This window comes from Pleurodeles waltl, chromosome 4_2 (genome assembly GCF_031143425.1).
Source record: "Pleurodeles waltl isolate 20211129_DDA chromosome 4_2, aPleWal1.hap1.20221129, whole genome shotgun sequence".
Classification (NCBI taxonomy): Eukaryota; Metazoa; Chordata; class Amphibia; order Caudata; family Salamandridae; genus Pleurodeles; species Pleurodeles waltl.
In genome coordinates this window covers 891,147,546-891,174,853 of record NC_090443.1, presented here as the reverse complement: position 1 = coordinate 891,174,853, position 27,308 = coordinate 891,147,546, and the positions used below count along the sequence as shown (strand labels likewise).

Sequence of the window (27,308 nt, the reverse complement as noted above, 5' to 3'; positions counted from 1 at the left end):
GAAGCTTAATTAAGGTAATCTAATGGCACAGGTTAATGAAAGTGCAAAATGGCTGACTACAGTAAACTTCAGAATGTATGTAAAACAGAATTTGTATATAGTCAGCTCCTTCAGGTGTGATGTGATGTTGACTGCGGTGTAGGAGGTTGAGAGTGATTCTGGTCGTCTAGCTCTGAATGGTCTGCAGCCTTCTGGTGAGTTTCTTGTTGATCGCAGCATGGAGGGTATTTTCATAGTCCAGTCACAAATTATTCCAGGTGCTGATTGGGTGCCATTTGAAAATCTTCCTCAGCATCTTCACAGTATAAAGCACGAGGTGGTGATGGCGCTGACCTGGGTGGTTATGTCAAGTTTGCCAACGATGATGATTCTGAGATTCTTGGCATAGGTGGTGGGGTATGGGTGTCTGTCGTAGCTCTGTTGGCCACCAGATGGAGTCCCATGGTGAAATGCTTTTCTGGAAGATCACAATTTTGGTTTTGTCAGTAATCAGCTCAGACAGTTAATCTTCATCCAGTGGATTATTTCAGTCATGAAGGCACTGGACTCGGGTGTCTTGTCCCTGAGGGAGAGAATAAGTTGGGTGTCTTTGCCATGGGAGAGGATGTTGATGTTGTGAGAGAATGATGCTGGCTAGAGTAATCAGTTATATGGGTTGAAGAGGGTCAGGCAGAGGGAGGATCCTTACAGAACTCTAAAGATAAGGTTGCAGGTGTCTGAAGTGTGCACTGCCAGGTTGAGTGGCTGTTTCCTTCCTCTCAGGAAAGTGCAGATCCATCTGAGCGCATATCTTTGGATTCCAATGTTGTGTAGGCGGTGGATGGTGGTGAGGGGAAACCATGTCTACGTCAGCAGAGAGATCAAGGAGGATGAGGGTCGTTGCACCTCCACTGTCCAGAGTCATGCGAATGTCATCCGTGGAGAACATGACGACAATTTTTGTGCTGTGGTTGGGTTGAGTGGTGTTGAGGAGTTGGTGGTCATTGAGGTTTTCAATGAGGCATCTGTTGATGAATTTCAATAAGTCATTGGCCGGGAAATGTAGCAGGAAGATCAGTCTGTAGTTGCTGAGCATTGATAGTTGAAGGGTCCATGGAGGGTTTCTTCAGCAACAAGAGAACAGTTGCATGTTTCCAAGCATCTGAAAGGTCGCAGAAGAGGTGAAGGCATTCAGAATGGATGTGAGCATGACGCTGAGGGGTTGCTGTCCCATGGAGCAGGTTTGGTAGGGGGCAGGAGACAGATGGAGCATCTGAGTGAAGGGACTCATACTGGCAGCAGCGGTTTCTTCTGGAGTAATGAAGGGTCATGTGGTTAGCATTAGTTCTTTGGTAAGATTGCAAGGCATTTGGCAAGGTCTGTTGGGTCTAGTTGTGGTTTGAAGTTGCTGTAAATGACAGTGATTTTGTTGCTGAACTATTAAGAGAGATTCCTGCAGAGGTCCTATGAGGGGGTGACTGAATTGGAAGCGACCACTGGTGATGCAAAATCCTTCACAATAGTGAAGATTTTTGCTTTTGTTGGTACTGGCATCGAGGGTGCCATCTGTCCAGGAGACTGGTATGGGCTAGTTGACTCTGATGTTGTTGAAGGTAGTGAAAACAATGTCCAAGAGATATCCAGTGACATTGGGAGGGTTCCTTTATGTGTTAGGTGGTGCACTGGCTTCCAAGGTCTTCGCGGAGCATTTTTGAGGGGTGGAGGAAGTTCAGGTTTCCAAGTAGTATGTAATTGCTAGAGTTGAGGGCGACTGGTCCATGAGGGTGTCGGTGAAGTTGGTGAGCAGTGGTCCCAGTGGTCTGCAGATTAGAGAGCAGCTGAGGGAAAAGCTGGCTGTGACGGGGAGCTTGAACGACAGGTGTTTTATGTTGCAGGATGAAGTCTGTCTTACATGGAGATCTTGTAGTCAGGTGAAGAAGGCTTTGGGGATATCAGGAGCTGATGCAGAGTTCAGCCATGTTCCCATAAAGAACAGTATGTCTGGGGCATTGCTGCGCAGCAGGGTCCCAGATCTGTGGGGAATGTTTGGTGAGTGAACAGCAAGCGTGGAGTACTGTGTGACATAGAGGAGTGTAGGGTACTGATGGGGCTGTGTGGTGAGTGCTGGGTAGGGGTAAGTGCATGAAAACTTGTAGGAAGGCAGGTGAAGTCTTCATTGGTTGTGTGGTGCAGTGAGGCAGCAGTGGCCAAAGTTGAGGGCATGGAAAAATCTCAGCAGACTAGCGACAGAAAGGGGGACCAGGGCTCCTGGATCTGGGCACGATCCAGGTGCAGGTAAGACTACCTGTGGAGCGCCGTAGGTCCTGAGAGGGTCGAGGAGTGATGTAATTTCTCATGCAGGCGGGATGATGGAAAATTCAGTGGCCACTTCCTATACAAATGGACAATGAGAAATGCAGTGATGTCACCTGCTGTGCAGATGAATGAGGGAAATTAGTTTTCTTGCGTGGCTTCTTTTAAGGACAGTTGTGGTGGGAAACCAGTGATGTCACTTCTTGTGCAGATGAATGATGGAAAATCCAGTAATGTCACTTCCTGTGCAGATGGATGATTAGAAATACAGTGATGTCACCTGCTCTGCAAATGGATGAGGGTGATGAGTTCTCTTGCTTGGCTACTTCTTTTGGCAGTAAACCAGTGATGTCACTTTCTGTGCTGATGGATGATGGGAAATCCAGTGAAGTCCTTTCCTGTACAGATGGAAATTAATTTTCTAGCTTGGCTTCTTCTTTTAAGGACCGTTATGGTGGGAAACCAGTGATGTCACTTCCCGTGCAGAAGGATGATGGGAAATTCTGTAATGTCACTTCCTGTGCAGATGGGAAATCCAGTGATTTCACTTCCTGTGGAGATGGAGGTTTCATGGACTGATTGTTACATGTGCCCACCATATAAACAAACTTCACACTGGCCAAAGTAGCTATGCTTCTATTATCTTTGGAGACCATGCTTTGAAAATAGCTTTGGCTGGAATAAAGTTCCATACATAAACGTAAATATGCTATGTTGCACCTTTCCAAGCAAGAATCATCAAGTACAACAACTTCTGGCTCTTTGAAACAAACTTCAAGAGAAAATTGGAATATCAAAAATGATTGCTATCAAAGTGTTTTCTTCTGGTCAGCAAATGTGGTATGTATGTTGACAAAATACAATAGAATATGTTTGAAAAAGAAAAATCAAAGTGTTTTCTTCTGTTTTCTTCTGAAGAAAGTTGGGTATTTTGCACAGTATTCAAGGTCTGTGGGAAACGCTCACGTAGCTCAAAGGCCAGTTACTTATCTCCACACACTACGTAATCCAAAGTTCTTTTCAGAAATCACTTCCATAAGGACAACCACAATTACATTTCTAGCAACTCACCCCAACACAATGCTTCACTGATGCCAAATGGTTTCATTAAAAATTCAGAAAGAATACATTTTTAAACCTTCGTTTTATCACATTTATGTAACCTTCCAAGAACAAGCCTCAGTAGTTGTAACAGATACACCATTGATAATGATGTAGTTAAATAATAATGTTGATTTGTTTTTTTTATATAGTGTTTCATACCACACCTGCCAGAGTGGCAGGAAAGAACTGCTGTGAAATTTCAATACCTGATGTGGGTATAGTCAGGACACTAAATCTTTCTAAGTTAAATTTTTGGGAATACCACTGAATTCTATGTGGCTCGAGGCAGACAAGCCCCCTCAAATGTAGACCATGGCCTCTTCATGCCACTAATTCTTATGGCACTGGCTGAAGACCCTACTGTTACTCATGTTTTCTAAGTACCTCTAATGCCATCTACCGCCTTCTTAGTGTAGACCTGTGCTCTCTGGGATTCCATTACATTTGCCTCAGTGAAAGATACAGGCATGTTCGCTGGCACGAGGCTCTGTCCCTGGGGACGCGTGAGAGTAAGAGTTTACTTTAAAGTTATCCTTAAACAAGTTCACTTATGGGCAATAGTCCCTAAAATGTTCTCAGTCAATCAAATAACTATCCTGCTATCCCACGCAGAGGCTAATTTGGCTAGCTCTAAATCTCAAGATAAGGAAACGCCTTACAAAATCTTTAAATTATGCATATCCAAACAGATGGACTGATGTTCCAGCACAGGTCAATAAGGGCAAGCAGATAACACTTTAGCTCGGTTTGGTCAGGGTGTCACGAACCCTGGTTTTGTTGTTTGCTGGCTGGTTTGTTTGTGTCACCCTATACAAGCTCAAGAAAAAGTTTTGAATTTTCCCTTTGATGAGAAAACAGTTTTGAGAATCTACCGATTATCAGTTCACAAATCTTAGCAGCCAAGTCTTTGGCAGACAAGTTCCCAAAAGTTTCCATCAGCTGCCTTTCTTTAATCTACTTACTAATCCTACACAATCCTGGGTGAGTGCAAGGTACTTACAGCTTCATGAACGACAGGAGCAGGCAGGACAATACCACTCACACTTGGAGAAGCAACAGAACCCAGTCAAAGGAGTTGAGCCATAACTTAAGGGGCATTATATTTCAAAATGAAAAGCCACTTGAAATATCTTTCAAAATAAAGTTAACGACAAATATAAATTATATACAAATAAAATAATTTTGAAGAGTACATAGAACATTTTAATTTGTCAGGAATTTATGAGATTATTAATGAGAATGCATTTCTTCACCGATATTTTAGCCTAAGTTGTACTCATCATAGATTGATTTGTGTTACTAATTCATCAGTTAATGCTGATTTTGACTGGTCTTGTTCAAGTATTTATTTTGCTACAAATGTATTGACATCTTAAAATGTGTTCATGTTTTGTTACTATTTTCAAAATTACAAATATTTGAGTAAAGTAATGCCGCCATTTAGTAGACATTTTTCAAAAAAGAACTCTATGAGCATACTTGAGCATGTTGTTAACCTCAACCTTGCATTCCCTTTGTATCCTTTCACTCAGCATCAACTCCTAGTGCAGTGTTGCTAGAGACAGAGCTTGTACTCGACAGGACAGAGAAACCTCACTTTAGCACTATGGACGTATTCACAATGACATTATTAACAGTCTAGTCGACTGTATTAATTTATATGTTGTGACATTTCAAATAAGAAACGTGTTGCTAGACTGACTGAAATAACTTCCTCTATTTAGCAGTTCATATGTCCAAAAAACAAACAATCCTTCACAAACATTAAAGCAATCGCGTTCTCTGCTTTCCAGTTTAGTATTAATCTGGACTTCTTTTTTTTTTTTTTTTAACGAGTTTCTGTATAGCTCATCACTGTTCCTGGAATTTGAAAAACTGAACATGTATTATGGCAGTCTCACTGTTTTCATTTTTTGAGGTCCTGAGAATGCACCATCTAATACTGGAAGCAGAGAGGGTGTTTGGCTTTTTTGCAAGTACCGCTGGTGGTAGTACCCTTCGAAGTAGGAGTGCTATCTCTCTATTTATTGGTCTGTGGAAGGAATACTGCCAAGGTGCTAAAGTACTATGTGCCTGTTTGGATTTTTTTTTTTAAAGACTCATGCACATGTCACAAAGCGTATCTCATATTTTAAGTTGGGCTTTTGGCCTTAGAGAGATGCTTGTAAGCCACCTGTATCTGCAGAATACGGCCAGTGTCAGGGTAGTGGGAGGAAAAAACAGATGTTATGTTGTACATAGCTGCATCAATGACAGATGCTGATATCAGCTCCCACTCTTAGTGTTGTGCTCTCAGCTTGAGTTTTACAGTCCCTCTTGAGAAACCGCCAGAAAACAGGCAAAATGTTAACATAACTGGCCATCATCTTGGTCTGCAGACGCCAACAGGGAAGCGACCTTCACCTCCTCTCGCTGTCACATAAAGAATTGGATGCCATATTATTGAAACACATGGTTGTGATGGAGGCACTAATATAGCCAGATTCTAGATTATGAAACCATTTTCTTTAGGCGACATGTGGCACAAGACTTGAAATTGTATATATGTATTTTTTTATCTTTAGCAGGTGTTTTGTTTTCTCCTGTTTGATCTGCAATAAATACTGGAAAAGTGTTCAAGCTTTGTTATTCCACCCAGTCCAAAGTTCCAGCCACAAATCCCACGGAGAGACCCAAGTCCACAACCAGATTTGGCTGTCGGACCTCCACGAAGAACTAATTGTTACATAAAGAAAACCTTACCTGACATTGGAGAGGAGTGTGCGGCATTCTAAGATTAGAATGTATTTTATGGAATCCAGGGAGTCACCTAGGTGACGGTGACAGTTGGAGAGAGCAGGAGATGAGACCGGGGAAGGGTTCGCATGCTGGGGTGTTCATTTGGACCGGAAACTTGAATAAAACTGAAGATCTACCTAAGAAGTAAGACCCCGTCCTTATTTCACTGGCGAAAAGGATGAAGGAACTCGTGGTATTCGTCGGATCCACGTTCTGAACACCTCAACTCTCGCATTTCCCACATCGCTCTGGTATAGTACGACTACAGTGTAATTTAACTCTTTATTATTATTCTTACCTAACTGTGCTGCAGCTTCTGGGAGCTGATTGACTCACAATTAATGTCTTGACACGCACTGCCCCTCGCCGACTAACTGGCTTATCATGCGCTGCCTCTTAGCACGCGTTGCCTCTTGCGTGTTCCTCGCTCCGATGAACGGCTTCAATTGTCATTGATTCACACGCGCATTTCCGTGCATCAAGAAACGTTGCTCTATCAAGAAACTGATGTCTTCACGTTTTGGCGGCCATCTTACCTTGTTGGGATAATTTCAATACACCTGGCTGTTTTTCAACGGCTTCAATCGTCATTGATTCCCAGGTGCATTTCCGTGCGTCAAGAAACGTCTCTCCCTCAAGAATCTGACGTCTTCACGTTTTGGTGGCCATCTTACCTTGTTGGGATAATTTCAATACACCTTGCTGGGTTTCAAGAACTCATCACTTCGGCTGGACCTACGTTTTGGAGAGCTCTCATTTCATTTCACATCAAACTTACCAGGAGCCTCTCCTCAGTGACAGGCACACTTTTAAACACTACAAAGTAACTACATCATATGTTCTGCGCTTCAGAGTATACTCTTCTCCGTGACAGGCACTCCTCTGAATGTTAACAACTAGCCTGTCACATCACTTCAGTGACAGGCACACTTTTACTCACTACAACGTGCCTTCAACTCTGTGACAGGCACACTTTCTTCAGTAACAGACATCTTGCCTTTTAGACTCTCTTCCTGCTGTTTTAATATTTAATCAATTATTATACACAACTATGCAGAATGTTACCTGTCCTTCATTTTTTTTTATCCTCTCCTGGGGAACCACAAATCCCTTGGAAGAAATGGAAATGTGTTTTGCACACTATGCTAGGTTTTGTGGCACCTCTAAGTGTAGAGCGGAAAATTTCCCTTCTGTTACACTGCTTAGGCCCTGAAGGACAATAGGTTTTTGAAAACCTTCCCGAACTCTCGGTTGAAGATGCTGGTAATCTCAATGATTTTGAAATCTGCATAAAGAAACTTGACTTACACTACTTCCCGAAAATTTCCACAGTTTTAGAAAGGTATCATTTTGGGAAGAGGTTCCAAAGGTCAGGAGAATCTGTTGAGGACTATGTTACTGTGCTAAGGAAATTGGCTTCAACATGTAGTTTTGGAAGTAGTAAAGAAGAGAGGTTAAGAGATCAGTTCATGTTAGGCTGCAACATTGATAAGGCAAGAGAACCCTTTTGGACTAAAGACAATCCTTCCCTTTTCGAGGTGTTAACTGTTGCTAAAACGCATGAACACAGTTCTGCTTGTCTTGAGGAAATTAGGAAGCAGAGTTCTTGTGAAAAAGAGAATGAAGTCCATTATGTTAGTCAAGGGGGAAATTTGCAAGACAAGATAAAATTCCAGAAATTGGTAAAAGAGAATTTTAGTAACACCAAAGGAAAGAAAAGTATACAGGGTAGATGTTATAGGTGTGGTGAGCTTGGCACTATGCTAATTTCAAAGGTTATATAGGTTGGAAGGTTTTTTGCAAAAACTGTGGTAAGAAGGGACATGTTACTTCGTGTTGCAAGAACACTAATTTAAAAAAAAAAAAAAGGGTGTTTAAGAAATAACCTTAGAAGATGATGATTCTCCTAAAGAATTCGTTTTACAAATCAAAAATAATCTCATTGGCCCAGTAGAGACTGTACAAATTGATGGAGTACATGTTCCTATGATGTTTGATTATGGAGCGAAGATCACATTAATTCCTTTGAGTTTATTTGAAAAACATCTGAAATCTTCAGTAAAACCTTTCATACCGGATATTTCCCCTAAAGGTTATGGTGGAGAACCTATTAAGTTATTGGGTTATTTCATAGGTTCCATTCAATACAAGGTTAGACTCAAAGGTGGGAAGATTTGTATCTCCATGAGATGGGATTCCCTCATCAGTTGGTCTCACCAGAGAGATCGAACGGTCTATCTTGATACAAATGAGTCACCGTGGTTAGATTGAAAGATCTAGGCTGTGTCAATACTGTAGAAAACATTAGACCATCCTATGAACAAGAATTCCCTGATCTTTTTCAGTCCAAACTTGGTTGTTTGAAGGGGTATGTTCATGAGATTAAGATAAAGAAAGATGTTACTCCTGTGGTCAGTAAAGTAAGAAGTGTTCCTTCGATGGTTAAAGAGAAAATGAGAGCACAATTGGAAAAGTTGAAACAGAATGGCATAATTGAGATAGTAGAAGCCACTGAGTGGTTAGCCCCAGCCGTGATGGCAGTAAAAGCTAATGGTGAGCCGAGATTATGCGTTGATTTGAGAGAGCTAAATAAGTGCATGGTAATTGATCACTATCCTTTGCCCAACATGAATGAAATGTTAGCCCTACTTAACAATGCAAGATGCTTTTCATCCATTGATTTGACCTCTGCCTACCACCAGATTAAGTTACATAAAGATGCACAGGACTTAACGGCATTCATTACACCCTTTGGTACTTACAAATTCATCTGCATGCCTTTTGGTTTGGTTTCAGCAGCAGCTGTATTTCAACGTACCATAGAGAGAGTGTTTGAAGGAATTCAAGGTATCAAGATATACCAGGATGATATTTTGGTACATGGCAAGGATGTAACAGAGCATAATATGAGAGCTTGTCAAGTTCTTCAGAGGCTGAAAGAGTGTGGTCTAACATTGAAAGCAGAAAAATGCAAATTTAATCTTGATGAAATCGATTATCTAGGCCACAAGATCTCTTCCAGTGGTATTGAACCAAAAAAAAAAGCTTAGTTGACACAATCGTTAATCTTGCGAGCCAGACTTCAAAAGAAGAAGTGACAAAGTTTCTTGGGATGGCTGAGTTTTATAGTAAATTTGTAGACAACTTTGCAGATAAAACTAAGGCTATTAGAGGTTTAGTGAGGAAGGGTGTCACGTTAAGTTGGAACAAAGTATGTGAGGATGAATTTGTAAATGTGAAACAAAACTTGAAGTTCGCTTCCAGTTTTTCAAAGCTTTGAACCTGGCCAAGATACTATAATTATGTCTGATGCTAGTGCCAAAGGACTTGGTGCTGTCCTATTGCAAACCCATAATGGAGTTGAGAGAACTATACTTTATATTTCAAGGTGTTTAAAAAGAGCAGAATTAAACTATTCAGTTATCGAGAGAGAGGCGCTAGCTGTATTTTGGGCTGTGAACAAACTAAGGAAGTTTGTTTGGGGTAGTACATTTTTGGTAAGAACCGACCATAAACCTCAAATAAATTTTTGGGAAAAAAAAGGGTTTAGTTGCTGTTTCAGGTAGGATTAGTAAGTGGGTAGTGACTTTGCAGGAATTTTGTTTTGAAGTTCAATATGTACCTGGCGCACAAGACCTCATCGCTGATTGCTGTTCTAGACTGGTGAATGAGGTTTCAGATTCTGAGGATCAGATTGTGTGTAGTTTTGATGAATTTGATGTTTGTGTGATCAGAGTGGATGGCTGAGTTGCTCGGTGATGTGGTTTTGCAAAAGGTTCTTAAGAAAATCAAAAATGGATGGGATGGCACTGAGAAGAAGGATCAACACATGTGGTTTCTGGAGGGTCAGAGATTAATTATCCTCTCATGGTGACTTAGTATTGAGAGGGACTAAGCTTGTTCCACCAGAGAAGTTGAGAGATGAACTAATATCTATAGCACACAAGAGCCACCCTGGAATCTCTAAAACCAAGGAAAGATTGAGACTCACGTATTGGTGGCCGGGTATGAATGTTCAGATTGAACTGGTGTTAGAGAATGTATACAGTGTTCCAGAGCTGATAAGGCTTTGTCTTGTAGAGTTCAACCTATGGAAGTGAGAGGATTACCAAAGGAGCCTTGGCAAGAAGTTACGCTAGACATTTTGGGCCCTATTAGACATTCCAGCACTGACAAGCATGTGATGGTATTAACTGACATGTATTCAAGGTGGCCTGAAATTGGGATCATGTCTTCAGTTGAAACACATGTCGTCATAGATTTTCTGAATCAGATATTTGACAGGGAGGGGTTTCCATCTTCCATCCTCACTGATAATGGTGTACAACTTGTTTCCCAAGACATGGAACGGTATCTAGGTGACAGGGGGATTAAGCACAAGAAAGCTTCTCTGTCTCATCCTGGAACAAATGGTATGGTGGAGAGGTTAAACAGGGTGCTAAAGTAAACCATTCAATTGGATTTAGTCAATAACAGATGTTGGAAGGAAGACGTTTTGAGCAAAATTAAGAATTATCGGTTAACCCCTCATACAAGCACAGGGTTTTCGCCATTTGAGTTGTTCAGGAGAAGAAAACCCAACACACTAGTGTGCCCTTCATGGGTAAATGATAAAGTGGGTTCAAAGTCAGAAATTGTGGGTAATGAAAAACTCAAGTACGAAAGAGAACTTAAGAAAGCTTTTGAGAGAAAGGTCAATTTTGATAGACGGAAGGCTGTAAAGAAGATGGTGATTTGTGTGGGTGATCTTATTAAAGTGAGAAATCCGTGTCTTGGTCGGTCTAGAGATCATTCAAGATTTTCTGCTCCTCTCAAAGTAATAAAAGTCATGAGGAACGCTGTTAATACTGAGGATCATAAAATATGGAACATTGGGAGAGTAGTGTAAATCAAAACTGGAGATGGGGAAGATAAATCTGTGGAAAGTAGTGTGAGAAGGAGTAAGCAAGATGATAGTCATGTAAAAATGAGAAAGAGCTCTAGAACCATCAAACGTCCTAAAACTTTAGATGACTATGTATAATGGTGTAATCTTTTTCTTTACTGTGATGTTTTAAAGTTGTATTTGTTTTTTTTAATAGTTGTGTTTGCTGTTCTTTTAGTTGGTTTGTTTGTTGATAAGGGGAAGATGTGTGTCATTCTAAGATTAGAATGTATTTTATGGAATCCAGGGAGTCACCTAGGTGACGGTGACAGTTGGAGAGTGGAGAGAGCAGGAGATGAGACCGGGGAAGCATCTGCAGGCTGGGGTGTTCATTTGTACCGGAAACTTGAATACAACTGAAGATATACCTAAGAAGTAAGACCCTGTCATTATTTCAGAGTGCTTCCAAACTCTTTCTTTAGATAGTGAGTTATAAGCACTAGGGATGTCTTTTTGACAGAAACATGATAAAGAATGATCTTTACACAAGGAAGTATGCTGGCTCTAGTGGGAGTAGAGTTCAGAGCACAGCCACCTCATGAGCTGGGTTTCGGGCCTTCGACAATATTGTGAAAATGCTACTTATGCTAGCAAATCTACTGCAGCAATGTACGTTCATATTGCTGTAGTTCAGAATGTAGCAGTGATCACCAGCCTCAACACTGAGACGGCCAGAGAATTACCAGTAAACTAACCTACCTGAAGCATATAAGGGCACATTTTTTTCTTTTAAGACACAGTTAGAATAAGCAGTTACTGCAATTCAGTTTTCTAAATCATTTGCAAAAGGGAAAAAAAGCCAGTAAGACACCCATGCACTGTACTGGCAGATGTTTCTGTTCAGGCTGATAGAAACCTAGGATGCTAACTGTATTACTTCCAGAATTCTACCACAGGGGAGGAATGTGAGTTTTTCACAGCCTCCAACAAGATTTCCAGGATTGCGAACTAGGATTACAAGTATGTACCACCCCTTTCCTTCGCCAGGCATGAGCACTCCTTTCATAGTCCTAAACAGTCAGAGTAGCAAGTTCATCAAAATTAAATGCAGAAAATAACAGCAACACAATGACAACCCCACAGAGAAAGTGCACATCAATCACACAAATTTGGTAAGAAGACCTGGCCTATTTTGGGGCCTGTCCCAATTCCTAATGCTAAGTGATCGGTTAATCCTGTCCACTTGCCTCTAGATGGCCACCTTACAGTCATGCATACCTTTCTCAATAACGCTACAGTGGCAGTTTTTCTCCTTTTTGTACGAGTCCTGGGTTTTCCAGGCAGACGTCAACTCTGCTTTTAATAACAAACATATGGTTACACACGCAAACTACCCATGTAAAGCTATGTCTTTTGGAAGAAGCAAAGGCTGTTTTGTCTTTTGGAAGAAGCAAAGGCGGTTTTAATTGAGCCGTATCTGACAAATCACTGGATTTCCCAATGCACTTTGTTTAAACTAAATAAAACTTGAGAGCCCTTCTCCAGTCTAGCATGTATAATTATCTCTCTAAAGGAAACAAAAGGTTTGAACAGAAAGTAGCCAAAGCTGAGCAAGTCCCCATGGCTAACCTACATGTACTGAAAACTGTGTAATATTCTTCAAGGAAGAGAGTTTGTTTCCAACTATGGTCGTATGCAGAAGTGATAGCTGCAAGAAAAGTTATTTTCCAATAGGTTCAAAAGGGCAGAGAGGGAGTGTCGGGAAGGGGAATGTATCAATGTTGCCACATTTATTTTCCATGGAGTGGATGGTGTCTTAACAGGAGGGAATAGTTAATTATTATTCTCGACTAAATTCTTAATCCCAGGAATCATGAAGAGAAGAAACCCAGGGAAAAGCTTCCTGTAGGATGTAACTGTGCAAAAGTAAGACAAAATTGCAGCAAAGTGTGCCTTGTGCCTGATTCATCTGAAGGGACAGCTCATAAAACCAACATTGTAAGTAGCAGTTTTGCACAGGGCAGTCTACCGAATCCAAAGTGCAAATGTTTCAGTTGCCATATTTGAAAGAATACAACAAAATTTAGATTACCTATTGATTGTACTGCTAATGTCATGTAATGAGCAGAATAATGTGTCTTCCAAAACTGCCTCAGCCTCTTGTAAGTGTCAATATTCCTCTCCTTTGGTTCATGTTTAAGAGTTTGAGCATTTCCTGTTGATGTTAAAAATGAAAGTGCACTGTTAAAACAGTGATTAGTTATAAACAATGTTAAAAATCACAGGGTTTTACAAGAAGTCACTATATGTTAACAAATTACATACTTAGTGTTACTCTGACATTAGGCCATTCCGGTTTCAGAATGGCAATCCAGGAGATATTCCAAAGAAAGAAATGGTATGGAAAGAGGCAAAGGTGGGATTGTAAAAGACGACAGAGGCTATAACGTGCATGCATGCCAATATTTGTGAAAACATAGGTAGATTCTGAACAAAAAAAAGGAACGATTTTGTATTTACCACTGACTTGCACTTAAATTAGCCTTCTTTTGGGAAGGAGAAAGAAAAGCAAAAGCAGGGCTATATGAATAATATATTAAAAATGTCATAAGCCTCTCTTCTAAACAAGGTGAGTTGCAATTAAAGGATTGGGTTGCATGTGTTATATTTCTGCCAGCCAAATGTCTAACAATCCTGTACAGCCTCTGCCAGGGCAGCAAAGAACCTTACCCAACACTAGCGATAATGCTACATGTGTCTCCTCACAGGTCTTCAATTTTTTAAGAGATGAAGGGAGAAACATAGCATTCAACTGTGCAATGTATTTTCTTCCACTCCTGCACCGTCTGTCTTTGTTCCATCTATCATTTCCTGCCACAATGACAGTGTTGGCAACATCGTCATATCTTATGTACAGCCTGGAAACTAGGGTTAAGGTTTGCTCAATCTCCTGACAGGCTTCAGTGGCACACACCCGTACGTAAAATACCTACACTAAGTTTACCCATATCGGTTTACTGATCCCAGAAACGGGAAAAAGCCTCTGATATTCAGACAGATCAGTCCTTCAAGTTATGCTGTGCCTTCGCTTTAGCACTCACAAATATATGAAACAAAGACAGACTTTCTCCGAGGTCTGCAGGGAAATAGTAAATCAATTCTTATATAGACTGTGGAGACTAATTTCCAGTAGTTTTCTGAACACAGGATCAGTGGTTGACTTAAATAACTTAATTCTACATTAAGAGAGCAAAAAAAAGAAACCTTAATTATTGAAGTATCTTAATTTTATGTTATGCTTAAATACAAAGGGACCAACATGTCAAACTTTTAACAAAAGTCAATGTAATACCTAATTCTGTCTGACGAAATTTCTGTTTCATGAAATTAATATCGGTATTAATACCAAAACAATGAACATCAGTATGAAGGACGTACAAACTGTCAAATCCTTCAGTCGCCTCTCTTCTTCCTGTCCACTCTAAGCCACCAAAAATGTTTCTACCCTTTCTCTTCATAGCTTCTATGCCCATCCTTTGTGGGCCTTCTTCATGCCTCTTGTTCTTAACCCAGTGCATGCTGCCAGCTTAACCAGTCTCCGCACAATTTTACTACAACATAAAGCAGTTCATATTGGGTTTACCTCAAATAAATAAATGCACTTTTTTGTCTCTAAAAAAAAAAAAAAAAAAGCTAAGTCACACATTTGCAAAATCTTGTAAATCTCTGCAATTCTGGATTTCTCGTGCTCCTCTGTGGAGGCATATCTTAGGTTTGAGCTGGAGTAACCCTTCCAGGCAAGGCTAAGGCTCATTTGCATATGGCATACAGTAGTGGTCCAGTGAGAAATACAAAACCTACTAAGGGTAGAGCGACCCAGAGTATTATCCAGTGGCAAGTTAATTACCATTAACTTTGATAACCATTTTGGGTAAGTAGGACTAGTGAATGCAGGCAACCTACCATGGCACAGAACCCTACACACAAACACTTTATGCTGTGCAACAATATCATCACATCAATACTATTATGTACTCACCCCAAAAAAATTTGCTCATAGGATGACCAGGCTTGGCAAGGCTACCAAACAACATTTCTTTTCTGTTTGAATCAGATGGTCTTGCAAGCTGGTATTCTGTAATCAAAGAAGTTTATTTTAGAAAAGGAGGTTCATAAGAACGCAGTTTGACCTTCTGGACATTAGCTCTCTGTATAGCAGATGTCTCAAAAATGCATATTTTGGCATGCAGGCCTACAGCAAACAAGTTACTTACCTTCAATAGCGCTCTTTTTGATAAAGGCTGTGAGTGGACTCAAACAAGAAAGTCCTGCAGGGCGGTGCAGGCAAAGTGCTGATCTCAGAGCCCTGGCTGTCCAGACAAAACTGCTTCATGAACATATGGAAGGATGCCCACACAGCTGCCTAGCAGATGTCTAAGACAGGAACTCTATGTGCTACCACAGTAGTTGCAGCTTTGGCCAAGATAGACCGGCCTTGCAGTTCTCCTGGAGTCTGCTTCTTTGCCAATGCACAGCAGATCTTAATGCAAGCATGATCTAGTATGATATGGTACACTTCTGTACAGCGTTACCTTTTTTGATCTTGCTGTAAACCCTACAAAGAGATGATCATACATCTAGTGGCCTTTTGTATGATCGAAGTAGAAGTAGTGCGCTCTTTTGGGGTCTAAGCGATGGAGTCTGTCGTCTTCTTCGGAGAGGTGAGGCGGAGAACAGAAAGCTAGCAAGTTGATGGTCTGACCGACATGGAGCGGCATCCCAGCTTTCAGTAGAAAGGATACCTTAGTTTGCTTAACCATCTTTTTGGGAAATGGTGGATAAGAACTGAGTGGAAATTCGATGTTTATATGGTGGTGCTGTGTGGCCTCACCACGTAATACACTACCAACTCCTTTAGGACCAGTAAGGTTTTGTTTGTCAAACCTTAGTTCAACCCCGGGATAGCTGTGAAGTTAGGGACATCAAAACAAAAAAGATTCACCAGAGGGGTCCGGATATATGGATTTAACAAGGAGCAAAAAATCAAGACTTTTCACTTAACCATGAACAAGCATTGGCAAATTCAAAGAATATCTTAGCTGGCATGGAATGTGGTTACTTTAAGTTACTCTGGGCCACCAACTCCGGCAGGGAGCCAGTCAAGAGGACCAACAAGGTCCAAAGAAACAGTTACCTTGTCAAGAAAAGCAGTCTAAAGTCCAATTCCAGGGTCACTGACCCCTTGCCATTGACTTCGATGGAGGGTTCCTGATGCAAGGGATACAGGATGCTGAAGATGCTGTGCAGTCGATGGGGGTCTTCCTGTGGCTACTCCTCAGTCTACGGCCCTAGGGAAGTGATACTAGCAAAACAGGTTGACATCCCTCAAAGTCCTCTTGGGGTCAGCAGAAGTCTAGTTGCCACTGGACTACCAGTTTCCTGGTACAGCGGTATCAGCAGTTTCCTTCTTTGGCGATAAACTGCCTTCTGGGCGCCCAAGCTGCACTTAGACAACTCTCCCGAATCCAGCAGACTCCGGTGCAACTTATAAGCATCAGGGCCTGCTCTCTTAGGCTGCACAGAAGCGAGGAGCGACGAGGATATAGTACTGTACAATGCACGTATGCTGAATACATGTATATGTGCCTGTGAATGATACAATATATGGAGGGCCCTGCGTTCCATTTTGAGAGTACTAGGCCTGCGTGGTGAAATATGGAGAGGAAGCAAAGAGACTGCCACAGACAGATTTGTAGATTGCTGTATTCCTCTAAGCTGAGTGGAACACACACTGGGAAGGGGAAGACTAGGCCTCCCCTGTACACTTTCAAGGGTGCTCTTTGATTCACGTAAAGGTCACAAGTAAGGTGCCTGGGTACACCTCGAGAAGAAGATGGGGCTGAAAAGAAAATCATAAAGAGTAGGGCTGGGAACCCTGGGCTAACACAGGAGGAGCTCCTGTGGAGAACTTCACAATGCTAATAGGGCTTAGCCCATGGACATTGAGTTGTGATGACCCTGTATGTTGGAGGCAGTCACAAGAGCAGCAAGGACTGTACCTTTACATAGGTGAGAGACCCAAAATAGGTCATTATAGTTACACCCCCCCCCCCTCCCCCCCCAATAGAAGCCAAAAGGACCTTAAACCATGCAGGAGGAGCTGCAGAATGCCACCGGTCGCTTCAGGACCGCAATCTCGAGTGAGCCTACATCAGCTGAGTGCATCCTCCTAGGATGTGTGCATCCAACTTATATGAACTTGGTTGCAGCTGCTGTAAGCAGCTGCAGACAGGGAACAGTTCACACCTCTTGGGTGGGTAAAACTGATACTGAGCCTGTGGGCCAGAGGGAACTTGCTGTGTATTTAGCGCAACAGCCCTGGAACAGTATTGATTTTAAGTTTGAGTCGTAGTGGACTCAAACTACTCATGGGGCATGCCATGGATGTTACCAATAATAAATGGGGAATAACCACAATCGACGACACAGGGGGTGAGTGGGACAACGAACTGCCAAAGAAACTCTAGCGCCCAGACATCAAGGAAGGGCTGTGTAATTGTTTGTGGATGTTGCATTTTTCCTTTGAATGGTATTCAGTAGATACAAAATACTTGTATCTTTTCAGAAAAGTGAGTATATGGCTGGACAATTGCATCTTCAGTTGTGACCCTATGTTCACTAATCTGTATCCACTCTTCATCCTCGAGAGGGAACTCTGGGCTGCTCAGACCACGCTATCCTGAGAGTCAAGTGTGAAAGGGGTACTTGGCCCAGTTACTCAGATCCATTGTAAGTCGGTCCAGAGACATCAGGAGTAACAAGCCTCAATCCCTACGTATGGGCCCAGCAAGCCCTACTATCCCCCTCTGAAAAGGGGTTCTGACACCTGGGGAATATTCAGAAGGTGAGGAATCTGCTGCCTGCAGTCTAGCAGAAAATTAAAATAACGCCTGCTGTGAAGAAATGGTGTATATTATATGGTGCGTTGTGCAACCTCACCATGTAATACACTCACCAGCCACTTTAGGACCCTTAGGTTTTATCTGTCAAACCCTCAGCTCAACCCTGAGTAGCTGTGGAACTGTGCAGCAAGGCCTACCCAGACGAACATGTGTAAAGCATTAAACAGCACAAAAACAATTGAAGAAGAAATCAACACAACACTCAACATTCCAACACCAATTAATAAAAATAGACTACCTTTGTAAGAATTTAGACACTAGAACAAAAAGATACACCAGAGGGTTCCAGAGATATGGATTTTACAAGCAACAATGAATCAAAGCAATTTCACTCAATCGTAAACAAGCCTTGTAGAAGTCAGCAAATTGGACACTTCAAAACGTTTGAGGAAAACTTAAAAATGTCAACGGGGTCGGTTAGAAATATTTGGGGAGACCAACTTCGGCAGGGTGCCAGTCAGGGGGGCCAGCAAGGTCCTCAAGAAAGGTTACCTTCACAGGAAAAGCAGTCTTCTAGCAATTCTAGGCACTTTATTTGTATTGCAATTGATTTCTATCTTTTGGTTCTGGTGCAAGGGAGGAAGGATGTTGAAGATATTCTAAGTATGCTAAGAAGGCGACACATCAATGGGGGATTCCTGCAGGGATTCCCCGGTCCACAAAAATGTAGACGGGGTCCTAGCTGCAGGGTCGATGTCCGACAAACTCCTCTCCGGTCTAGCCGAAGTCCAGTAGCCACTGGATTACCAGTTGCACATTGTCCTGTCACAGGCCAATCTTTCCTGCGTAGATAACTCACCTACTGAGGCTTCCAGCAGTTCTCCAACAACACTCCCGGCTCAGTAAACTTAGATGAAACTCTGTGAGTCGGGTCTTAGTCCTCGATATTGCACAGCAGCAGTGAGAGCAGCTTAAAGACTTTGGGCTACCAACTTGCACCAGCAGGCCTCTTCAGCTGTTTGAAGCACAGGGACACAACAGGAGGCCAGTCAACTGGCCCTTCGAATCTCTTGGCTTGACTAGGCTCTGGAGACAGATTCCCCTAGAGCGGGACACAGCAGGCACAGTCCCTCTCTTCACTAGCCACTATGTGCAGCAGGTGCAGTCTTCATCAGTGCAGCCTCCCTTTGCTGGTCCCACGGAGCAGCACAGCAGTTTTCCCTTGTTTATTCTTTCAAGACATTTGATATCTGAAGTCTGGGTGTCAGGGATGCCCTATTCATGCTCGGAAAGTGTCCTCAGGGCAGGATGCAGTTCATAGCCAACGGGCTGCCTGTACCCTCCCACCTTTTGGCCACTTCCTTTGGACTGTGGATTCTGGTTATATCAGGTTGCACCATTTTGCCCCCTCCCAAGATGGCAAGACCTCGCTCTGTGTTCAGACCCCGCCACCCCACCCAGCCTACCACTGGGGTTTAGCTACCTAAGGGCTACACACCCCTTGTGAAACCAGTTTGGCAACTGATTTCTCCTCTCTGCTCCCCATGCCGGCCTGTCTGGTAAACAATGGGTCAGCCCTCCTCCTCCCTTGTGTGATACACCTGCCCTTCAAAGGTGACTTCCCCTTTGAAGCCTGTGTTTTGGGGCTAATACCCAAGTGGCTTCCTGCAGGAGGGCAGTAGCGCCTCCATGGCCTGAAATCCCTTACTGTGCTCCTTCATGGGAGTCGTTGGCACATCTCTTAAGGAGGGAAGGAGGGCAGAAAGCTATCTCATGAAACAGGCTCTATTTATGCACAGGAGTTTTGAAGGCAACAAAGTGGCAACTCTGCTAAACCTGCACACTGCAACAAGATACGATCATTTCGACTTGAGAAACAAATCAGGCTTAATGTAATGAGTTGTTTGATACCTTGGAGTGTCCACTTAGGTCATATCATTCAAGAGTTAGCACATCTGAGGGATCTGTGTGTAATCCTGTACTTGCCAATGGAGCGATCAAGAACTTCCACACTAGTAGGTGTTTTCGCATGTTTACTAGGTCCGCCAGAAGAGTGACTTAAAGAGATGTACTGGGGAAGAAGTGGCTTTGCCATTGCTTCCACCTGCAAGTTGGGCTAGCATTGCATGACTGCTCTGCCAGTCTGCAGTGGAGGCTGGGGGATTTATTGTACTTGGAGGACCTTCAGGATGGCACAATCATTGCTGCAAGCTGTGGGGTATCCCTCTAACGTACATTCCCTGGGTATCATGGTACTATTTACTAGTGACTTACAAGTAAGTTAATCCTTTTCCACTTGGGTGCAGTCAATTCAATATACACTTTAGGGTCAGGGCACTTGTTACCAGGCCTCAATGCACATTTAGAATTGAAAAACCAGCAGTGCCAGTCAAAAAACTTGGGGGTGACCATACAAAAATAGGCATTTCCTTACATGGCACCCTCCCAGACAAATAGTAATGAGCAACTAACCTTTTTCATGGCGATTTTCATCATCTAAGTGGATGCGTGGAGGTAGCAGCCTTTACCCCAGTAGAATGGGTCCTTGGTACTTTCAGAGGCTGTTTCTTGGTCAGTGCTTAACTGATCTTAATGTAAAGAACTACCCACCTTAACACAGTCCTCTTCTGCACTGCCTTTCTCTACCAAAGAGAGCCCCACAAAGATCTGATTGTCTACTCTGTAGTCTTCGGTGCGACAGATACAAAAGTTTAGTGTCCCTTTGGGCTTCTTAGAGGAATTAGTACATTAATACATCCAACAGTTTGGCCTGTAACAGATATGTATTACTGGTACCTCACTAAGCCACAAACTTGTCTCCACATCCAGCTTAAACAGATGTTGTCGAAGGAGGCTTTGCTGGTAGGATGAAATCCATTACTTTGGAAAGGAGATCTAAGCAATTGGCTGCTGCTCTCAATCTCCACACATGGAGGTGTAGGTTGCACTGACCTGGATGCAAGACTCTGCCCGGCTCCCACAACAGATGATCCTCTGAAGCGGCAGCAAAATCGTAGGACTGATGTTCATGCCCAGAGGTTCCGTGTACCATGCTCTCCTGACCCAGTTCAGACCTCTGATTACTTGGGTCCAGTCATCCTTAATCTTCTTCAGAGTTTAGGCTAGGAAAGGTAGCGATTGGAAGACCGAGAAGTCCCATGCTCCACGCTAGGCAAAATGTGAGAGAGGGGAACTCCTGTGGACAAAAGTGCCAACACTACATTTACTCGAAGTGGCAAAGCGCTGAAGCCAGGGTTCTCTCCATTATTAGAAGATACCCTGTGTCACCTCCAGGTTTAATGGCGATTTGTGATCCGCTAGGCATTTTTGGCAGAGTTTGTCTGCCCTGGCATTTAAAAATCCTGCCAGGTGGTGCATGGTCAGGAAAATGTTATGACTATTCAGCCAGTTACAGAAGCCTCCTGGCACAACAACAAGGGCCCCTCTTTACCCTGTTTATTATAATACCACACAGTGTTGGTCTTGTCTTGATGGAAGGCAGGTAGGATTTAAAAGCCCAATGAATTGCTCACAACTCCGACAGACTGATGCGGAGACAGGTCTGTCCCGGAAACCAGAGTCCTCTGATCTCCATGTCTCCCAAATGACCACACTAACCTACATCGATGCATCCATCACCACCCGCAGCTCTGGGTGGTGTAGGGAGAGGATCTGCTACTGGTCCAACGGCAGTAAGCAGCCAACACGACAATCTCTCCAGTCTCATCCAAAACCTAGCTGGTTCCCTTGGTGCTGCAACTTCCGTTTCCACTGCAGAGCCCACATATGACGTGGTCAACAAGCAGAATGCAAGAGACCAATAGGCCACGAAACCTCAGAGCCACCCTGATCGAGACCCAACGTCCTGGACTCGCAAGTCCGGAGAGCAAGCCCGATTACGCACCGCATGCAGGATAGCTCTGATGAAAGGGGGCCCCCGCGAACGAGTCAGGTGTGACTTCGGCATGTTGACTGTGAATCCTAAAGAGGACAAGAGGTTCGCTATGCTGTGGAGGTTGCCCACAACTGAAAGCAGTGAGTCTGCCTTCAAATCCAGTTGTCGAATTAGAGGAAGACGGATATGCACAACCTCTGAAGATATGTTGTGGCCACCACCATAACCTTTGTGAACACCCCAGAGCCACTGGAGAGGTTGCGGGCCGAACGGCAAACTGAAGATGTTCCTGGCCTTCCAAGAACTGCCACGAAAGGTGCAAAACTGTTTGGGATCCTCCCAGCTGGGTATGGAGAGACCGAGGGAGCATGCTTTGGCTTGACTTTCTTTTAAGCACTCTAGGGCAGAATCAGATTTCTCAAAAAAAAAAAACAGATGAGACCAGTCAAAAAGCACATCCATGAGTGAAGCCTGAACATAAGCACAGAAGCCTGTAGATCTCATCCATGTGTGGCGTCAGTGCATCATGTTGGTTCTGACCACTCTGCCTAAGCAGTCATGAGTGTCCAATCCTGATCTGATAATGTATTTGGACAAGTCTTGGGCATCTTGAATCATCCTGAATAGTTTGCATCAGATTGGCACAAAATTCCTTCAGGGCTGGTGGCAAGATCTCTGCAACCATGTCCCATAATGTGAGGAAAAATCATGCAGCAAGGAGCTGGTGCTGATTGACTGAAGGGCAAGGCTAGCTGACGAGAACATCTGTTTCATGAATGTCTCAATTCACTTCAACTCGGTCTCAGATGACCGTAAAGAATAACCCTGCTAGTAGATTCTTGAACTACCAAGCTCTCAGAAGTATCATGTGCATCAGGAAGGCTGGTCATATGAAGCAGGTCTGTGGTATTGTGCGACCTGCCTGTTCAAGGTTGGCAGGGACAAGGTTTAGCCCAAATACCCATAAAATTGTCAGTCAGGGCTTCACTGAATCACGGCAAGGGCTTGGACGAAGTCTGCCAAAGCTGTAAAACTTCAGCGAGGGTGCTGGTTTACATCTCAACAGACAGCAACTCTAAGTCCTAGACTTCAGTTGCTCATCTGATGACTACAGCGAATGAGGTTGTTTCTTCCGCTGAAGGTCCAGGGGAAGAATTCGGCCTCATGATAGGGGAAGTGTTCAATCTATCGGTCTCTTGCAAATCCTAACAAAAGTTTTTATCATCATATTGTGGGTGAAAATTCATCCCCTTCACCACCATAGTCACAAAAAGCTGGTTGACTTTGGTCAGAGTCCGATCCGAAAAGCTGTTGGAGCAGTGGAAGATGCCTCCGAGGTAAAGATGCTGTGTTTTGTCAGTTAGGATAAACTGGAGCCAGGCATGCTGGAACTGTTTCAGGGCTTGACCTCCGCTGAGGACAAGACAGATTCAGTTCAGAGTCGAACAGGACTATAGGATCAGTGTAGAGAACCGTACTGACGTTGCATGCACCAACATGTAACAGTGCCTGATATGGAGTCTGCGCCAGAGTCAGAACTGGACCCAAAGCTGGTTCAGGAGGCACTGATGGCACTCACAGCAGACTCTTCCAAGGTAACCTGAATGGAAGCCTATGGGAATCTGTGGGGCCCAAATGAGCACCAGAGGGAGTCGGTAGACTGTCAAAGATTTGCAACATGGCTTTTTTTAATACCTCAGTCTGTTGCAGAGTTGCTGACTGGTCTAGAAATTCAGAAATGGAATAACCTCCTCAGCTGGACACAGGGAGCAAGACACAGTCTTGACATCCTCACAATTTCTCAAAAGTTGAATGATGCAGCTGGGACGAGGACTACTTGGACTTAAGTTCATACTAAGCCTTACCCAAAGACTTGGACCATGACAAAGGCATCTCAAAAGAGAGGCCCGAGAGTAGGAACAGGTCCGTGCTCTCATCTTTGAGTGGGAGTCGACTTCCTGTAGTGTTCAGTGACATACAGCTTAGCATCGCAATTCTGGACCATCTTTAGGTTTATAAGGGCACCCTCCTCACACAACAGAGTTGTGGCCCGTACTAAAAAACCAGATACACACCTCCTGGGGATCTGCCACATACATTTGCTTGATACAGCCTCTAAAAGATTTACACCGTGTAGCTTTAGGAGGGAGCATGTTCCCTTGCACACTGGAGAATACTGAGAAAAACTAGTCATTTGATGAGAAAAGGGTAGGAGCTAGCCCCGGATCATGTACAAAGGCACAGAAAAAAATAAATGGATGTCAGTGCGGTTGGATGGTGCTTTTATGCATCTCCAGTCATCAATTGAAGGGCAAAATAGAGTAGACGCAGGGCTGCATGACGCCACTTATTGGAATGCAATGGGTATTCTGAAAAAAATCCAGATCTAGTCCCTCTTGACATGAGTAATGGGGCAGCGGGCAGGGGCAGAGAACATGAATGGAAATACCTTGCTCCTAGTGACTGAGCCACATAAGCAAGCACATGGATCTCGATACATTGTGGGTACGGTGCAAAGGCAGGGTTGGTGCCCATGTTGAGCATATCCCCTATGAAAATTCATCTTGGTGTGTGGTTAGTCAGGTTTCATCATAGGTGGGAGGGCTGGCGAAGAGATAATATCATGATCCTGAGTTTCCTCATAGACATGAGTGTCTAGAAGCAGCTCAAAATATCAGCTTCTCAGAAACAATCAAACTTAACAGGCAAAAGCATGTATTGAAGGGGTCCTCAGCCAGGCTGGAAAACAACCTTGATACAAAGGAGCTACTGATAAAAATGAACAGCATCCTGCTATGCCATAAATGGCAAAAAAGGTTTTCTTACCAACATGTATGCTGCATGAATGAGAGCCCTGACAAGCATGGAAACACATCAGAAATGGCAGAAAAACGCACCACAGAAGCTAAAGATGAAGTGAAAGTTAGAAGAAAAAAAACTATTGAAAATGGAGAGAGTACTAGATGTAGTGTGTGCAAAAAATACAGACTTCAAAATCAGATTCCGGCAGAATAATTTAGGAATCACAGACATCCCTGAAATGATGGTGACAGGAAGGATGGAACCCTACATAAAGCAACTGCTATTAAAACTCTGACAAGAAGAAACTATTGAACATGTTTGTGGTGGAAAAAAACACACAAATGCCTGGCACTTAACCAGTTTCAAGGGCTACATGCGACCAATCATCAGAGGTCTATTTACTCAACACAACTAGGACACAATTCTGTCTAGCAAGAGAGAAGGACATTCTCAAGCACAACAGTAGGAAACTCTCTATTTTCCCAAAGTTTACTTTACTGGTTAAGGAAGCCAAGAGAGCACCACTAAAGTAAAGAGATAACTATGGAAATAGAATTTCCAATATGCAATGAAGTACCCAGCACAATTTCAAATACTCCATAACAATTAAGCACAACGGCTGCCTCTCTCATTAAAAAGCACTGCAGAAGGAAGGGACCCCCCCTCCAACTGGAGCCTCTCTGCGTAAGGTGCAACAGGCTTCAGTGACAATGATTAACACCAGCAACCAGGGATATACTAAATGGGTAAACATCTTGGGCCCCACATTTCTCACCTGACCTATACTACATCTGGGATTGGAAGGGGAGGGATCACTCAGTAACCCAAACAACCTAGTTATGTTAAATGTGGTGCTGTACATATTTATCTACAGCTGCTGAACGTCTGCTGCCTCACAATACTTATGCAAGGGTTTTAGCTCTTCTTCAGTCAGGTGAACACAAATTGTTTATTTGTGCACCCACTATGACCCATGGAGAGTTCAGATGGTGGCTGCTCTCTTGTTTCCCGGACACATATCCCATTTTATCCTACACATTAATTAAGTTCTGGGCCTTCTTGGCCTTAATTTCATTAGCTGGGCAGGGCAAATTTCACCCCTATGAGGAGCTAAATGTTTGGACTGTGAGATGTATTAGAGGCAAATTTGTGCACAGACTACTGGGATGTTAGCATGGTTGTGGGTAGAAGGAACACTGAAGAAGCTATACACTGATGAAACCCTTTTTAACTGATTACAAAGTTTAAAGACTACTGCCCTAAAGTAATGATTTGGGGGGAAAACATTCAAATATAACCAGACCCTATTCTGGACAAATCATCTGGGACCAGATTGATGCCAACAGATGATAAAAACAAACAGCACCATATAGTGCAGCAACACAACCTAATGGATATATGAAGATTGAGGAACAGGCAGAAACAGGCCTGCAACTTCTACTACACAGCACATGATGCAGCCTCACACACAGACTACTGGATGGTATCTGAAGGCTTATACTCGTGGGCCACTGGTTTGACTATTTAGCCACAAACGTGATCTGGTCACTCACCAATCGCCTGACTCCTTATTCATGCTGCAAACTATTTGTAGACCCTGATAATTCCAAATGAAGACGCTGTTTGACACGGTGTTCAGAACTTGACTGCAGCAATGATTTTCGAATAGTTAGATGTTCATTTTAGGACAGTGGACAGCGCTGGCTAACTGCATATCTAAGCATGCCTGTGTGTTGAGGCCCATACGAGATTATGTCCCAAAATGGTGAGGTATATTGCCAATTGAAAGAGGTATATATCCAGCAACAATAGAAAACATACAGGCACAATTCCACAACAAACTGGTGAAGTTTCACCAGGTGGGAAAAAAGGAGGTCAAAACTTGCAATGGCTAGGAGATGTGGTGAAGATAAAAGACCAGGATACCTACTAGGTGGATCTACGTGCCCACAGAAGGTCTTGGAAATCACTGGGCCTGCAGAGAAAATTCCTGACTACAGTCCTGATATCCTCGATGCATTTGCAGACTATTATGCTAATCTTTACTGCACCAGAACCAACTGCTGTACCTCTGCGATTATCGCTTTTCTAGATCGATTACAATGGCAAGGTTGGAGGGTCACAAGAGGCAACCACTGTCGCAGATGATCAGATTATTAGCAATACTGAATACAATCTAATCCATCCCGGGGGACACATTTAAGGATCCTGGAAGTAAAGGCCTGACAACAAGAATTTGTTAAGGGATATGGTGATATTTTGGCCCCACATCTCCTTGCTATTTATTAAAAGCTAAAGAGAGGATTACTCTTTTCCCCTCCCCTCCCCCGCCCCCACCCCACTCTCCATGGGATAGTCAAAATTACCCTGCTTAGATCAGGCAATATGTTTCTCCTAGAAGAATCTTTTGCTCATTAATATAGATACTACAACCTAGCAAGGGTGTCTGCTCCTAGACTGATTTTGTACATTCTGGGTTTAGTGCCGACAGGCCTTCCTGGGTTTATCCTGATGTTCAAAAGCAAATAATATGTGCCCAGTCTTTGCTCCTCTCATCCAGCTGCAACTGGACTTCATGGCAGTGGTTCTCTTTCTAGATGCTCAAAGGTTTTCAGCTCCTAGGATTGGCCAGCCCTGTTCAAGGTACCGAGCAGATTAGGAATGTAGAAGG

The 27,308-nt window shown here is 43.2% G+C and overlaps 1 protein-coding gene across 1 annotated transcript in view; it reads right to left on the bottom strand.

Annotated features, from left to right (window-relative positions):
* Positions 1-27,308, bottom strand: part of NRDC (nardilysin convertase) — a 780,134-nt gene that overhangs the window by 643,861 nt on the left and 108,965 nt on the right. Inside the window, exons 6-7 of the mRNA XM_069232676.1 lie at positions 15,078-15,173; positions 13,131-13,253 (exon numbers count right to left, since the gene is read on the bottom strand). Of these exons, the coding sequence (XP_069088777.1) occupies positions 13,131-13,253; positions 15,078-15,173 (219 nt within the window). The remainder of the gene's footprint in view (positions 1-13,130; positions 13,254-15,077; positions 15,174-27,308) is intronic.